Source organism: Falco punctatus, assembly GCF_963210335.1.
Source record: "Falco punctatus genome assembly, chromosome: Z".
NCBI lineage: Eukaryota > Metazoa > Chordata > Aves > Falconiformes > Falconidae > Falco > Falco punctatus.
In genome coordinates, this window is record NC_137586.1 from 30880193 (window position 1) to 30896393 (window position 16201).

A 16201-nucleotide genomic window follows, 5' to 3' on the forward strand; every position below is an offset into this window, starting at 1 on the left:
ATTGTCTAATGGTGCTTTGAAAGAGAAAGGCATATGGTTTACTTTCATTTATATAAGAATTATAATTCACTTTCATTTCCTGCACTAATAGCACAGGCCTGTTAGGAATTTGAATCTTTTTCAAGGCTTTTTACTGAAACATAAGAGTAGCTGGAATATCTGCGATGCAGGTCGGTGTTGCTGAGAGCGTATTTCAGATTGGTGGAGGAGGCTTCCTTAATCTTGAGCCATTAGAATTCTCTTCAAAAATTTCAAATAGCAGTAGTTAGGTACTTGGCTGCATATTCTTTTGAGGCTAAAAGTGGCTTTCTAGGAGCTTGTCTAAAAACTACTGAAGAGTATGGCAGAGTAGGAAAAAGCACAGTAGCTGCTGGTTTGCTTGTGATTTATTTGTGTGTGGACACTTACATACCAGACATAGCTGATGCGTTAATTAGAATTTGTGATTTAGTTCAATCTGTTACACAGCAACTAGAACTCATGGTAGAAATGTACTTTAAGAGTTTTAGGATACATGGATTGATTAAAATGGCTGGATTTTTAGGTCTGTGGTTTGTGTGGGTTTTCTGAATATGTCGAAACAACTGGAAAGAGAGTTGTTTCCAGATCCTCTTTTAATAAGGAGTTCGAAGACTCCAGACAAATTCTTGGCATGTAATCAAATGCACCAGCTTTTTTATTGCTGTCTAGCAAAGAACTTGCCAAGGAATTGTGTTCAGGTACTAGGCATGTCCCAATTGTCATGAGCAAGCTTGTACAGCGTGTACTGAAGCCTGTTCTGTTGTGCTGTGCTACCGAATGAAATCTAGTGTGACTCTGTAGATGGTGAACACTTCTCTGTTGAAGTGGACAGCCTTTTATGTTCTGATGCGACTGTCAAAATACTAAGAAAATATAGATAGCTAGATAAAAATAGACGGTCTTCCTTTATTGGCAGTAATAAGTATGTTATGTAATTTTGTCCAGCTCTTACCTGTTCAGTGTATTCTGCATAGACCTTTTCCACACACCGTTTTCCTTTGACCACATTATTCTTCTCCCCATTTCCATCCATTGCATCTCTCTTCATAGCAGTTAAAGGTTAGCTTATATCTAATCCAGGTCAGGACGTCAGGTTTTTCTAACTACTAATTAATTTTTTAGGCAGATCCTTTTCTAGAGACTTTTCTTTGCTACTTGAATGTAGCCCCTTAGATAAGTGAAGGCTTATCTATAGGATATCTATAGATAAACCTTAGATAAGCAAAGGCTTTCCTATCAGAAAAAAATAACACTATTTCCAGTGCAGTAGGGTCTGCCGCAGTGTGTGGTATCTACTCAGTTTTTCCATTCAGATGTTCCCTTTTGTCAGCATTCCTCTGCTGTTTGATGTATTTAGAGTAAGGGGGTTTTATGGCAGATTTGTTTAATTTGGATTTACTTTTGAACACTGAAGATTGCTAACAAGTTTTGGATGACACCAGGAAGGTAGAACTATACAAACAGTAGTTAAAAACTATTTTTATATCTTTACTGTATGTATATATGTTTGTAGCTTTTATACCATTACCATATCCAGGAATTTTGTGTTGCCTGCTAAAAATGGAAATTCTCTCTCTTTCTCTCCCCCCACCCCACACCTTTTTCCCCTGACAATTTAACAGGAGGCTGAATTTCAGTCATTAAGAGAAGCTCTCTCCTTTGTGTCGTTGATTGATGGATATTACAGATTAACTGCGGATGCCCACCATTATCTCTGTAAAGAAGTAGCACCACCTTCAGTCCTTGAAAATATCCAAAGCAATTGCCATGGACCAATTTTGTAAGCAATTTTTTAGCAATATAGCAAGATGATACTATTTTTGAAAGATGAACTTTAGTTGACCGTGAACCATGATGGACATCTTGAATTGTGTATTTATTTCATTTGTGTAACATAAAATGTTTTACATTTTTCCTCTTCTTTTTCACTTTGCAAAATAAAATACCTTCTTGACATAATTTAAAAAATAAATTAAAAGCTTCTGGTTTTAATTTTCTTCCCTTAGAATTCTTTTTGTTTTGAGTGAGATGGGCAGCAAAGTCTTGATGCTGTATTTACTGAATTGTAGTTACTACCGTGGCAGCAACATACGGTGTCCTAGACAGAGGATCTTATGGCGTCACTGCAGCCCCTCTAGCGGTTTATATTATCTAGAGCTGTCAAAGAGAAAAAGGCAAATTCAGACAATACTCTACGATACTTGAGCAAGGATTGCGAGCCATATAAATTGGAGAGTTGTTTTGTTTTTAAAGGATGTTGTCTCTTTGTCTGCTTTCTTTGTTACTTGGGGTTTGTTTAAAGGAAGGTTCGTACCTCCACTGAATTTTTTTAAAATCTTTTTAATTGTTCATATGGTATTATTTATTGTTTGCAGATAGAAGTGTTTTTGTTAGACAGAATAAAAAGGGTATTTACTTTAGCTACAGAAAGCTCGAAGGCTGATACATGTATGAAACTAGCATACTCTACTCGGCTACTACAGAATACTTCCGTAAATTTCCCAATGTCTGAAAGAGGATAGGTGCTATAACCTTCAGAAAAGGAGGACGACGACAGGGATAGAAACCTATACAGTTCTAATCACATTTCTTGCACTAATGACTAATGTGTACATAAACTGTTTTTTAGGGCTGTTTAGAAGGATGTGCAGTGAGTCTAGATCTTTCCAAGCCATTCAGTTCCTCATTCCCTGAGATAAATAGAAATAGTTATCTAGCAAGACTTGTTTAAAGGGAAATTGGTTCTTATAGTAAAAAATGCACCACTTTATCTCAGCACCACTTTCTTATTAGCCCTTTCCCAAGTTAAACCCACCTACACAGATATTTTGTCGATTTTAGCTTCTTTTAAGCTGGTTTATTACAGCTTCTTCCATAATGGATGTTTAAAGTCATATCATAAGCCATGGGGAATGTAGTTCTTTAGGCTGTAGGATTTCTCATTACATAAATAATTGTGGTGTTCTCAGTATTAAGAATTTTTAATATACTGCTGTCTGCATAAGCAGCCACCCTGAATGCTGAAATATAAAAGGGAAAAAAGATTAACTTAGCTGTAAAAAGTTGGGAGTTTCAATTGTTGCTGTATTAGATATCTGATAATAATGCCAATCTCTAATTTTCCTGGATGTTGAAATTTTGCAATATTAAATATTTTATTTTTACTATAGCATGGACTTTGCTATCAGTAAACTGAAGAAAGCGGGTAATCAGACTGGTTTCTACGTTCTTCGTTGCAGTCCTAAAGATTTTAAAAAATACTTCCTCACCTTTGCTATAGAGGTTTGTATTCTACCTTAGATAGTACCTGTATAATCCTTACTCCTTTATGATGACGAGCCTGGGAAGTTCAGTAAATTATTCTGAGAATTCTTCAGAATGTTTGTCTGATGTGTATTCTGTAGCTACTTCTGTCAGATTAGCCAGTTTTGAGGGTCTTGTGGGAAACATCAGAATACTTGTGTGGTAAAGAATCACTAATGATAAATACCGTATGCTTATGAGAACAAGACAAGTAGAGGGAAGAGAGCTTGAGAGTTGTGGGAGTGGTGACATGGCTTTTGGGACTGTAGTAATTGTTTGGGTGGTGGACCAGTTTGGGGTGTTTTTTCTTTTTATTTTTAAGTCTGAGGATCTTTTCACTTGGATTTTTTCCTGGGATTTCTGCCTACCTCCCCGCTCTGGAGCGGGGCTTGGTTAGGCTGAGATTCAGCTCTTGGCGATCTGGGAGTGGCACTCCTTCATAAGTTCTTCTGGGTTTAGGTTCTGTCCACATCCCCTGTACTGGGCCAGCCACAGTATTTGGCAGATGTTACATCAGCACAGATAATCAGGTGGATATCTGGTGTTAGATAGAGTGGGAGCCACCCTCAAAATGCCTGCAATTCTCGTGCAGCTAAAGAACCAGATGTACCTCTTCTCTGTGAGATTGCAGTTAGTGATAATACAGTACCTTAATATGGGTGTTAAATCATTGTATGATCTTGTTCTGAGAATGGCCTTCTCTTTAATTAAATTAACACAGCTGCCTTTGGGTTTTTAACTAGGAAAGGTAATACCTGGGTTTTCCTGCTGGTTTGCAGCAAGCTAGTATGTTTGCTAAATACTGTCAGAGATATGTGCATCTCTGAAAACAATAAAATAACGATATGTGGATGGAGAAGTAAATGGCCATTTTAAGATCAGTTTCACAAAAAATGTGACATCGGGTCAGTGAAGTACGTCTGATAGGGAATTTTTTAGTCTAAGTCCCTGTCTTAGTCTAAAGTCTAAGAGTCAAGCTTGTCAATTAAGCCTGCTGTTAATTGACCTAGCCATATTTGGCTTGCTTTCTTTTTTCTTTCTTTTCCTGAGTCTTTCTGGGCAAGCAACTAAAAGGTGTTTGAGAATCAGAATTTTTTGAAACATTTTCTGTAGTGTTGATGTGAAAGACCATTGAAAGTACTATTAAAAGCTCCTCTGGTTTAAAAATGTTTAATGAGATATTTTCAAGACTCATTGTAAAAATAACTCAGTGTATATTGAAGATCTGCCCTAGGAACTAATTGCTTAGAATTGTACTGTAGACAACAGAAAAATAGAAATACAGATGAGATGTCCAAATGCTTGTCAAAATAACGTGGAGCATGAGCATTTGTGCTATTACTTTCAGCAAAATTTTGTTTTGATGTTGCCCCTTGTAATGGTGAAGAAGCTTTCATAACTAGCTCTGAAGGATTTTTTCCTAGGATCTGTTATCTGTTTTTGAGCTCCATCTTTGCAGATTTCATAACATTTGTTTTTCTTAGCATCAACATGCTAATTCCAGTGATCGGGGTAGAATCATGTTTTCTCAGTATCAATATTACATAGTGAGAACAAAATAATAAATTATGGTAATATTTTGCTGAAGCATTCCTTCTTTATTTAGTAGAGTGCTATACATTTAAATAAGCTTTCAAATACTAAATATTGATCGATTTTATTTTTAATGGAAAAAAACTTCACAGCGTGAGAACACCACTGATTATAAGCACTGCTTAATTACGAAGAATGAGAATGGAGAATATAATCTTAGTGGAACCAAGAGGAGTTTTGGTAATCTTAAGGATCTGTTGACATGCTACCAGACAGAAACGGTCCGTTCAGACAGCATAATTTTCCAGTTCGTCAAATGCTGTCCTCCAAAACCAAAAGGTAAGAGAAAGATTATTTCTAAGGAGAGGGGTTTCCAACTTTTAAAGATTTAAAAATAAATTAACACTAAATGACTCTCATCTAGGTAGAGATATATGTTTATGTGGGATTTTATAAATTTTGCTGACCTATTTGTTCATCTTCTTAGTCATAGTTTTCAGCCCTAGTGTCTGCCAAATTTTACTTCTCAGATGGTCTTCCAGAAAGAGTCATGGTAGCTGGTTTCCTGATTAGAAGCAAAACTGGTTTCTTAATTGCAGTGGATTGTGTGCAGCAGCATTTCTTCTTCAATCAAGTGTTTTCATGTCTTGAAAAGGAAAGAGCTACTAAATGATATGTTTCTCTCTGAGGATAGTTCCATGAGCAATGGAACCAACAATGCCAGTGAATTTCTTTCATTGTTTGTTGGCATCTTAGTCAAATTATGCCAAGGCTGCCGTGTGATTTCAGATCCTCTTCAACACTGAAAAATACACAGAGAGTAGAGCTTCTGACTGGGGACTGGATTTTTCTTAAATTTGTGTTAAAGGTCCTAGCTTTGGTATTCATAAAATCTTTCTCTTTTATGAATTCTGATGTCTGCCCTTTTTGCTTATGCTAAGTAGTACTACTTACAGTCAATATTAGTCTTTGTATCCGAGTCCCTCTTTAAACAAAAACTTGAGATGACAGACTGATACCACTTTTACCTCTCTCAAATTTGATTGAAATTAGACATGGATTCAAAAGCTTAGACAAGATTTGACAACTGAATACATATGCACATTACAGAGAACAATTTTGTAACCTCGTTTCCATTGAAACAAAAAATCATACATGTATCAGAATTATAAATTATTGAATAAATATAATTGCACATGCATACACACAGATATCCACAAATACGTACTGATCAGTTTCAGTTTTACTAACAGACCTTCACTACTTTGTGGAGAGTCTTTTTGCAAAATCACTCTAAGAATTACTCTGGTAAACATAAGGCAATAAGGATCACTAAAGTGTTGCTAGGGCAAAAATATGTAAAACCTTTAAAGAGACATCAGAAAGATGCATGTCCTTAACAGAATGACTTCGTAATTTAAAAGAAGAAGGTGATTTATGTCCCCTTTTTCCATCCCTGATTGTTATTACAAATACAGCAGAAGTTAAAATATGAAAGGAGGCAGGAGTAGTTTCAGAATGTTTGTCAAAAGCAGGATTACTTCAGAAACTTAAAATAGTAGAGTGAACCCAAATGCTTTTGCTGATTAAAAAAAAAAAAAAAAGCAGACATTTGAATTTGTTTAATGAAATTCTGCGTGGCTTTTTGAACAAACTGATCTTGATATGATACCTTCTTGCTGGGTTAACATCTTCTCATTAATAATCCTTCTGAAATAATACTGTTTGAGTTTTATATTTTACAAATTTACTTTGTTTTTCTTTTCCCCACCCTCTTTCTTCTCCCAGATAAATCAAATCTCCTGGTTTTCAGAAGCAATAGTGTTTCTGATGTACCTTCATCACCTGCGCTACAGAGACACAATAATGTCAACCAGATGGTCTTTCACAAAATCCGGAATGAGGATTTGATATTTGTAAGTACATTGGTTGCTTCTTCCATTGCAGATAGTTGGTTTAATACACACTAAGTTTTAAACTCAGTATATGTTTAAAAGAGCTTACCTGAACTAGGAGACTTTGCTGTAATCAACCTTCCCTTAGTTAAAGTTGTGAGAGAAGACTTTTTAAAAAAAAAATCCATTAACACAAATAATTGTGGTTTGTTTTTTTTAAATAAGAAGCGTCCTTTTGACTGCAATAGGAGTTGTTTTCTTTACTTCTGTACTTCTGGGGATGCTTAAATATATAGCAATTCCTTCCTCTGGTTCTTGCAGCAAGTTATTTTCTGAGATCCTTGAGAAATCAATAGAAAATAAGCAAGGATTTAAGCTGTTTCTGATATAGTTGCTTCTTTGTCTGCTCAGTCTGACTCTAGAGGTGTGATAACTGTCAAGATTTGCATATGTGTTACTTAGGGTGGTTGTTTAAGAAGTCTTTTGCAAAACAGGCAGAGATTTTATTTCACACACACACACCCCCCATCTGTATCCTTCCTTTCTTTTAGGAGGAAAGTCTTGGACAGGGCACGTTTACTAAGATTTTCAAAGGTGTAAGAAAAGAAGTGGGAGACTATGGCCAGCTCCATCAAACTGAAGTTCTTTTAAAGGTGCTGGATAAAGTGCATAGAAACTACTCAGAGGTTGGTGTGATTGTTGACTGCGGTATGATACTTGTCCATGCTATGTTGAGCCTTGCTTTTCTTACAGTAAACAAGTATTTGTTACATGGTAGAGAGTGGTATATTGAACTGAGCTTATTCTTGGCCTTGTGACACTGAGAGCATGTATTTGGGACAGGTCTACTTCCCAAAGCTGATGGACATTATTTCCCCTCTCCCCACCACCCATCAGAGAATTCGGGGCTATCTACTGAGAGCCAGAGAACAGTTTCTTCATACAAGAACCACAGAATTGCCTTTAGTGGTAAATTAATTATGTACAGATGAGTGACCAACATTTATGAGAAATTACTGTTTTGGTGGACTGTCATCAGTGTTTTGGAGTCATACTGATTTTCCAGTAGAATCAACAGTTCACATCAAGTCATAAAAAATTATAAGCGTTTAGGTGTGAGAAACACTTGCCATATGTAGAATCATCCATAGTCATTTAGACTTTCACTGTTTGAGTGAAGCTGCAAGCAAACCTGAAATGTCTTTTTGCAAAACCTAATACAATGGTAATATAATTGAGCCCTGGATTGTATATGTGAAAATTTAATTTTAAAGACTTCAACAAGATGTAGTAGTGCTTAATATATTAATGTAACTTTCTATGGTTGTTTATGTTATATATATAATTGTATCACATTCCTAATTAATCTAGCTGTATTTATAGCAAGCCAAGAGAATCAGTGCATTGTTCACTGAATTTTTCAGTTACTTAAGACAAATCTGTATGAAAATGTGAGTAAAAAAGGAAAGGACACTTTGAATAGCTAATATTTATAAGCAATGTAGGCAAACATGTTCGACAATTGAAAACAATAAAAAACTGAACCTCATATTTTAATTTTAATAAACTGGGTAATACACTTACATTCAGTGTTAAAAGGACTAAGAGTACGGAAACACAAGTATAATCACCTGAAGGAAAATTTGCTATTTTTGACCTTTTTTCATTTGGTGAATAATCAGTACACAAGCAAGCATAGCTGGAGATGCCACTGAAGGGAACAAAATATTGCTATAGAAATAAAAGCATCTGAAACCTTCCTGACAAGGTTGGGTAAGGTCTCATAGTAGTGGATGAGTTATATAATACTTTTAACTTAATGATGTGCTTTGAGGAAAAAGTTGGAAAGAGAATAGTTCATTATGAATTCACAGTTTACTTTCATTCCACGTCAGTTAACTTAGTAAAGATTCTTTTTAAAATGTTGAGATACACCTGCCTGCAGAAAAAGGGATTGCTGACCTCTCTGGAGTGTGGATTATCAATTATTTAAATTAAAAAATACAACTCATATCTACAACAACCACAATGTAATATATGTTACACAGAGTCTTTGCAATGAGATAGAAGCTGAAACATTTTTAAAAATACACATGGTTTTAATGAATTTATTAGAAATTCTGTGTTGGGTGGAGGAGGGCTTGTGTTTTCACTGATACTTATTCTCTCAATCTCTCTTGTTTCTCGAAGTCCTTCTTTGAGGCAGCAAGCATGATGAGCCAGCTTTCTTACAAACATTTGGTGTTAAATTATGGAGTCTGTGTATGTGGAGAGGAGAGTAAGTAGAAATTATATTTTTATACTAATTTTATACAGCTGTCATTAGAGTTTGTCATTGGTACTGGGGAAAAAAGGGGGGGGGAAAACTAAACAAAACAACTTGTCACACCAGCTGGAGACCCAATATGTGTTCACATTGCAGAGATATTAGTCCTGGTGTCTGAGAACTGGTTAATATGGTCATAACAAAGAAAACGGAAAAAATACAGTCAGTGTGAACAGTAACCTCTGTAAATGACTCTGTCATGTCTGTTCAGAAGTGAGATTTTCTGATGTTTTGCTGTATTTCTGGAACAAGCTTTTGAAATGCCAGAAAAATTGTACCCTTAACATTGTATCGATGGTGGTTAGCTAGAAAGGGAATCGCTTGGCTACACAAGAAAATCTTTGTTTACTGTGATCAGGAACACAGAAACTGCCACCCTTTCCCACCCACTTGCTGACTTCATGAGCACAAATACAGCCTTGGGAAGTTTGGTTTAGAGATCCCATTATTTCAACAAAAACACCACAGAATATTAACAAAGGTAGAATCTTTGCATTGTCTACAGAAGTAGAATGTGTTTTCAGTTTGGGTTACTGCATTGTGGCTATGTATTAATAAGTTTTTTTAAGAACACCTGAAATACATTTGTAACAACTTGTAATGACATCTTAATTTTGGACGGGTATCATATGCTTATGTGTGCTATCTTCGAATATTTGCTGTCTCACTTTGGCAGTTTTTCCTCTTCATTCAGTATTTAGGCAGAAATGTCAGTTTGCCCTAAAACATTTTTTTTGTGTATGTTTGTAGCAAAAGGAAGTGTTTTATAATAACAGTAAAAGCATATTAGGTAGATGGTTGCCTGTTTCAGAGTAGGAATTTGCAAAAGGGAGGGTGAAGTCTGTATCAGGAGTTGCTTCTTAGGAAGATGGAAAAGGCACAACACATTTGGCCAAGAACTTGTTATGCCATTAACACATTAGTGTTACTCGTGTTACACCCATGAGTGTTTTTTGCCTAGTTTATTCATTGTACCAAGCTTGGGGACTATATATAAAATTTCAGGTAGATCAGGTATATAATTAAAAAAAAAAAAAAGTAAAGATGTGTATGGTTACTTGTTTCTTCTTTAGGTCAGTTACCCTCTATAGACAGTTCTATTTCTGAAGGCAAGAGACTTATTACAGCTTAGTAAGAGGCAGTTACTAAGAAATCAGAAGACAGGCTGTTATTTTTTCTGTGGGTTTCATACTTGATGTACAGATTTGATGAAAATAGCTTCACATAATTGTAAAAAAACAATTTGCTGTCTATAAAGTAAGTTTGTTATAGAAACCAGTTTATTTGTTATACCCAAATATAATACCAGTAGTTTCCAGTATCTTTACAGTCTAAATGGGATCATTGCAATGTGAGCGAGCATCTTGTAGCTGAAGGCAAGAGTTCAGTCATGCAGTGTGAAATCATTGTATTAAAACTGATGAAGACTGTGCAGTACTACAAAATGGGTCTTGTTTCTTAGGTTATTCACTGAACAACTGCATGGAGTCATATGTATACACAAAATTTTTTTTAGTGGAGATATTAGCCTGTTTTCAAGAAGCCTGTTTCCTTTGTCAGCAAAGCACCACATTTTTCACTGGTAATATAGATTGTAAACTACTATGTAGTGAATGACTTGAATGTTATTTGACTCACTACATTGATATTGCTGTTACATTACTGTATCAGAAGTTAAAGTTATTTATTGTGCCTTTCAAGTGACGGTGGAAAGGTGCTCACTGGATTTATTAAGCTGGAAAGCTATTCTGTACAAAAACCTATTAAATCTAGTAATTTTGCATATGAGAAGAAATTAGGTGTGCTTCCACACCATGACAAAGTGTAAAGAACATAGAATAGTTGTGGGAATACTGAGATGTCATACAGATTTGAATTTAGTTAGATCACCAGCAAGGTATCAGAAAGATAAAGAAAGAGATGGGTATTACCAGAGTAATGAAGCTGTCCTGAAATTCCTTTATTTGTTGTTGGTTTTTAATTGTTAACTCCTGTTACTACTTTAAATCAGACATCCTTGTACAAGAATATGTAAAATTTGGATCCTTGGACACGTACTTGAAAAAGAACAAAAATGTTATCAATATCTTGTGGAAGCTGGAAGTAGCCAAACAGTTGGCATTAGCCATGCATTTTCTGGTAAGTAGTTTGTTCTTCAGTTTTGTTCATGACTGAATTGAAGTGTTTCAGGCTAATAGATGTAGAATGGCTGAGCTTATTACCCTATTTCCTGAAACTCTGGAGGGTATTTGTAAACAGACTGGTCATATACCAGATAGTGGATAACCAAGGACAGACCTTTGTATCTTGCACAAAGTGTAATTTAATTCCCAATTCTTTTTTAATGCTTTATGTTTCAATGTGAAATAAAAACACATTTCCAGTAAAAATTCTTCCCTCCCCACCTCCCCAGGAATCAGTCCTCCTTGATTTTTCCATGTCAGCTCGTGATGCTGAACATAATCTATTTCATGGTAGTGGTACTAGTTAACCACTGGGAAAACATGGTACTTTTCAAACTGCTAGTACATTCTTTTTGTGCATTAGGTCCCAACCTTACAGTCTGTTTAATTGTACATAAAGGCCATTATTCAAGACAGGATATGTGATTACATGAATCTTCCCCTTTTTTTTCCCTTTAACAGTTTAAATGTTTTTATATTAGTTTTAAGTGGATCATACTGATGGATCAGTATTCCTCTTAGTTAACATACATCAAATATTTTTTAACTCAAACTTTAGTTAGATGCGTAAAATGAACGAAAATTGGCTAGAAACTGTAACTCTTCAGAGGAACTGATGAAATGTCTGAGGTCTGATCAATATAATCTATGATCATTATTTTCTCTGCTTGATGTTTCCATCATGCTGTGTAAAGTATTGTTTTTAAATACCTCTTCAACCATAAGATTTTTTTGTCAGTATGCAAAATATACATTTTTATTCATAGGAGGATAAAGGCCTTGTTCATGGGAATGTCTGTGCAAAAAACATACTGCTTATCAGAGAGGAAGACAGGAAGTCTGGAAACCTTCCGTTTATAAAACTAAGTGATCCTGGCATCAGTATTACAGTTTTGCCAAGAGACAGTAAGTCTTTGTATCAGCTTTCTTGTTTAATGCTTCTGACTTGAAAAACAAGTTTGGGTTTGGTTGTTGGTTTTTTTTCTGGCCACTGTCTAAGGTACTTCTGTTACCTAAGTTCCTTCATCCGTCTTTCACTTTAGAATAACCTCTGCAGTGCTAGTCAGAAGTTTTGAATGTATATTTTATATCAGTGAATAGCTACAGAAGAATTCTCTGTTGTGTGAGGGTTTTTTTTCCTGCTGTTCTAATTCTCAAACTTTTTTTCACTGGTAGAACATTTAGTATTCTATAATGTACAGCATGTAAGTGCTGCATCTGCAGGTAGCTGCTGGATTTGGCATCGTATGATTGGTCAAGGTTAAATTGTTGTATCTTATGGTTTGGAGAATCTTCAGAGCTGAAAGTAAATGCACTGTTGAAAATGATGCCGAAACAGTTGAAAATCATCTTCACTGCTTTTCTTGGTGAACACCTGAAGCCACTTGTGGCTAAAAATACTGGATTGTCATCTGCCATTGGAGCCATTCTGATGCTTTATAAACAGCAGAATTAATTACATGAAAAGAAATGGAAGTGTAAGATTGTTACACTGATGAAACTGAAGTAACCTTACTATTCTTTATTGAGTCCTTTTAATCATTTTGGAAGAGTGAACACACTCTACGCTTGGTAATTTTATACATGTCAAAAGAAATACCACATCTAAGAGACATTGCAGTATCATTATTTTCCAATAAACTGTTTAAACTCAATGAGAAGCCTACATTAATCTTACGAGATCTCATTTTAAGGAGCTTTAAATCAAATCACTACAATACTATCTTTTAATTTGTTACTAATCAATATCAAAAGTTTTAAAATAAGGTAGTATGAAATTCCTTGTTATGGCACCTTTTGCTGTGCCGCTGTGCCACTGTCCCAGAATGTGCCAACCACTAACAAAGTACTTTTTACCCTTTGCCATCTAGTTCCTTTGTGGTAGCTGCTAAATCTTGGTAACACAGAGGGAAATAAAGAAGTTAGAGTGAAAATACGATGTGGGAATGATGTTAAGGCAGTTTTATAACATTAGATTTATTTTACAACATAACTAATGGTCGTCTGGTCTGATGCATAAATATTATTTTTGTATACATTCTGTAGCTTTTTTTTAGGCAGGAGCAAAACTTGGAAAGGATTTAAAAGCACATTACAGAATGAAATAACCTGTGTATACTGAAGTAATTTTTACTAAATCAAATGTCATAGAATTTTCTTGTTTTGTTATTCATCTTAACATGATTCATCTTGGCATGATTGCACAGTTCTTCTTGAGAGAATACCATGGGTTCCACCTGAATGTATTGAGAATCCCAAACAATTAAGCCTGGCCACAGACAAGTGGAGTTTTGGTACTACTTTGTGGGAAATCTGCAGTGGAGGAGACAAACCTCTGAGTGCACTGGATTGTTCAAGAGTAAGTATTGTTTTGCAGTCAAAGTGTCCAAAGAACTGTTACAATGTAAAGCATCAGCTGTTGTCACTGTATCAGCATGTAAAGTGGTGTGTCTGTGACCACTGTAGGTAAAGGGCACTTTTACTGGAAGATGATGATCAGAAGTGATGATTTGAGGTTTTTTTTTATCTTGGTTTTGATTTTTATGGGGGCAAGGTAAGTTGCCAGTATTACCTTGTTCATGTTGTTGTTGCTTTGTTGCAACACATTATCATTTTAAGCAAAAAGTATTCCTAACAATGTATATGGATTTTAATTGGCATTATTCTAGCCATTGAACTTCTTAAATGCTGTAAGACTTTGTTGCAGACAGTTCTACTGTTTTAGCTAACCAGAAATGTTAACTTGGTCTCAACTAGGGGCAAGGGAAACACATTCCATAAAAATATTACTTCTTATATACTTGCTTCCTTAGTTGGAAGCAAAAAGATTATCTTCTTTACTGCACTACCAAAAGACTTGTAGTATCATTTTTATAAACAGACTGTTACCTTCTCACAAAACCTGATCTGATTTCTCAGGTGTTGTAATCAGCTCTTAAAGTAAGCTACAAGGTCTACCTAGATCTACCTTATAGATACCTGGGTATTTCAGAAGCTGCCCACATCTACTTTACTAATCCGCATTCTTTCATAATATTTATGAAGCTTTTTACAATCGGAGGAGCTCAGCCAGCGCACAGGTGGATAGAATTTTCTGCTGGGCCAATCCAGTTGAATTTTTATGAAATCATTGGTAAAGGGGAGACAGTCTTTCTCATTCTCTTTCTCTGTCTTGTTATCTTCCACCAGTAGCTGACTCTGAATTTCTGAACTGATTACTCTAAATTATGCCAGTCTTGCTACATTGTCACCCTTGGCTTTCAGGGTAAATTGGTCAGGTGTACATTCTGTGAGGTAACAAGTCTAGGTTGAGAGCTGTATTTTTTGGCTGCTGTGGTGAAAATATTAAGGTTTCTGCAGCTCTTCATGGTTGTATATTAAAATGGCTATTATCTATTTAATTCCAGAAACTACAGTTTTATGAAGATAGGCACCAGCTTCCTGCCCCCAACTGGACAGAACTAGCAAACCTTATAAACAACTGTATGGATTATGAGCCAGATTTCAGGCCTTCATTTAGAGCAATTATACGTGACTTGAATAGCCTGTTCACTCCAGGTGAGTGTGATAGAAGAACTCACTAGACAAAAAGAACCCTGATTCAATTGGTTCATTTTCATCGGTACCTTCCTTTATGGTATGTTGACCCACAACCACCCTCTACAGCAGCCCCAGAAGTCTTAAGTTCAAAAGGACCCTATATTACTGCTTCTTAGCTTGTTCTAAAATAGAGCACATTAAAAGTGAACATTATCATTCAAAGCAGTTTTCAGGTTTGATTGACATCTTTCCCAAACATTCTAGCCTCTTAATCAAGTACGTTAATGTCTTCCTTTCTTTCTTTTTCTTAATAAAATAAATAGGTATCTGTCTTCTTTCCGAGTGGAAGACGCATGTTACCACAAGCATTTGTGAAGTTTACTTTTCTCCCCTCTGCAGTAGTGGAGCTGTTGCACAATAGTTGCTAAATTTGAAGTACAGTAGGTCTGCAAAAAAGAAAATTGGGAAATTAAAGTAAGACTTGCTGTGAGTCAAGACAAATAATTTGACTTTTCTGTAATACTTCTTTGTCTTTGCAGATTACTGTATAGAAGTTAAGGTGGTTGTTAATATTCTACTGAATTTGGGGTATGCCAAGCAAAGGTAGACTATGCCATGATTGTAATAAGTTTCTTCATTCTCCTGTTTGCTTCTCTGTGCCTTCTGTTCCCTTTCTCTCTTCCTTTCCTCCTACCTGTCAGATTATGAGCTATTGACAGAAAGTGATATGTTGCCAAATATGAGAATTGGAGCACTTGGATTTTCTGGTGCTTTTGAAGATCGGGACCCAACACAATTTGAAGAAAGACATCTTAAGTTTTTACAGCAGCTTGGCAAGGTAGGATGTTTCAAAATTCTCTAATTGCCTAGAAAAATAACTGTCCTTTTTCAGTTATCTTCCCATGACCCCTTATAAATTATTCAATTTGAAACTTCTATTACAGAAACTAATATGTATCTGACCTCAACGTGCAGTTACTTTTAGATCTCTTTCTTAGTTTCACAATGTCATTAGCTGAAAGAAAGCTAGATGACCTCCACAGTGAATCCAGTAACAACAAAAAGCTAAAATCTTTCTTAGTAATTCAAAGTAATGCAGAGAATGGTATTAATTTTAAAATTTTCCAGAGCAGTCTTGCATAGAACTAGTGGGGTTGGGGTTTTTTTGTGCATGACCATTCTGAGAAGTCTGTATATGCCGTCCGTAAATTCAGTAATGTCTTTTGAGATATATGTAGGCCTTGAACTTTTTTGGCTTTAGAAATCAGCATTTGGTTACTAGTTTTGCAAGTCATTGCAGCCTGGCTGTGTGAAAGCACGCCTAGACAGAAGACCAAGCGCAGCTGGCAGATCTTAACCTAGCGTTTTTCCAGAGTGGTTCTGTGTGGTTTTATGTTTTT

General features: G+C 35.6%; 1 protein-coding gene across 12 annotated transcripts in view; it reads left to right on the plus strand.

The window, feature by feature from the left end:
• JAK2 (Janus kinase 2) overlaps window positions 1-16201 on the plus strand; it is a 91806-nt gene that overhangs the window by 57394 nt on the left and 18211 nt on the right. For all 12 annotated transcript variants that reach the window (XR_013924892.1, XM_080372269.1, XM_080372277.1 and 9 more), the window contains 11 exons: window positions 1644-1801; window positions 3192-3303; window positions 5010-5196; window positions 6646-6773; window positions 7304-7438; window positions 8943-9030; window positions 11090-11217; window positions 12029-12167; window positions 13469-13620; window positions 14669-14819; window positions 15503-15639. Coding sequence is in view for 11 of the 12 variants with exons in the window: in XM_080372269.1 (XP_080228395.1) it covers window positions 1644-1801; window positions 3192-3303; window positions 5010-5196; window positions 6646-6773; window positions 7304-7438; window positions 8943-9030; window positions 11090-11217; window positions 12029-12167; window positions 13469-13620; window positions 14669-14819; window positions 15503-15639 (1515 nt within the window). In the remaining variant the exon portion in view is untranslated. The remainder of the gene's footprint in view (window positions 1-1643; window positions 1802-3191; window positions 3304-5009; window positions 5197-6645; window positions 6774-7303; window positions 7439-8942; window positions 9031-11089; window positions 11218-12028; window positions 12168-13468; window positions 13621-14668; window positions 14820-15502; window positions 15640-16201) is intronic.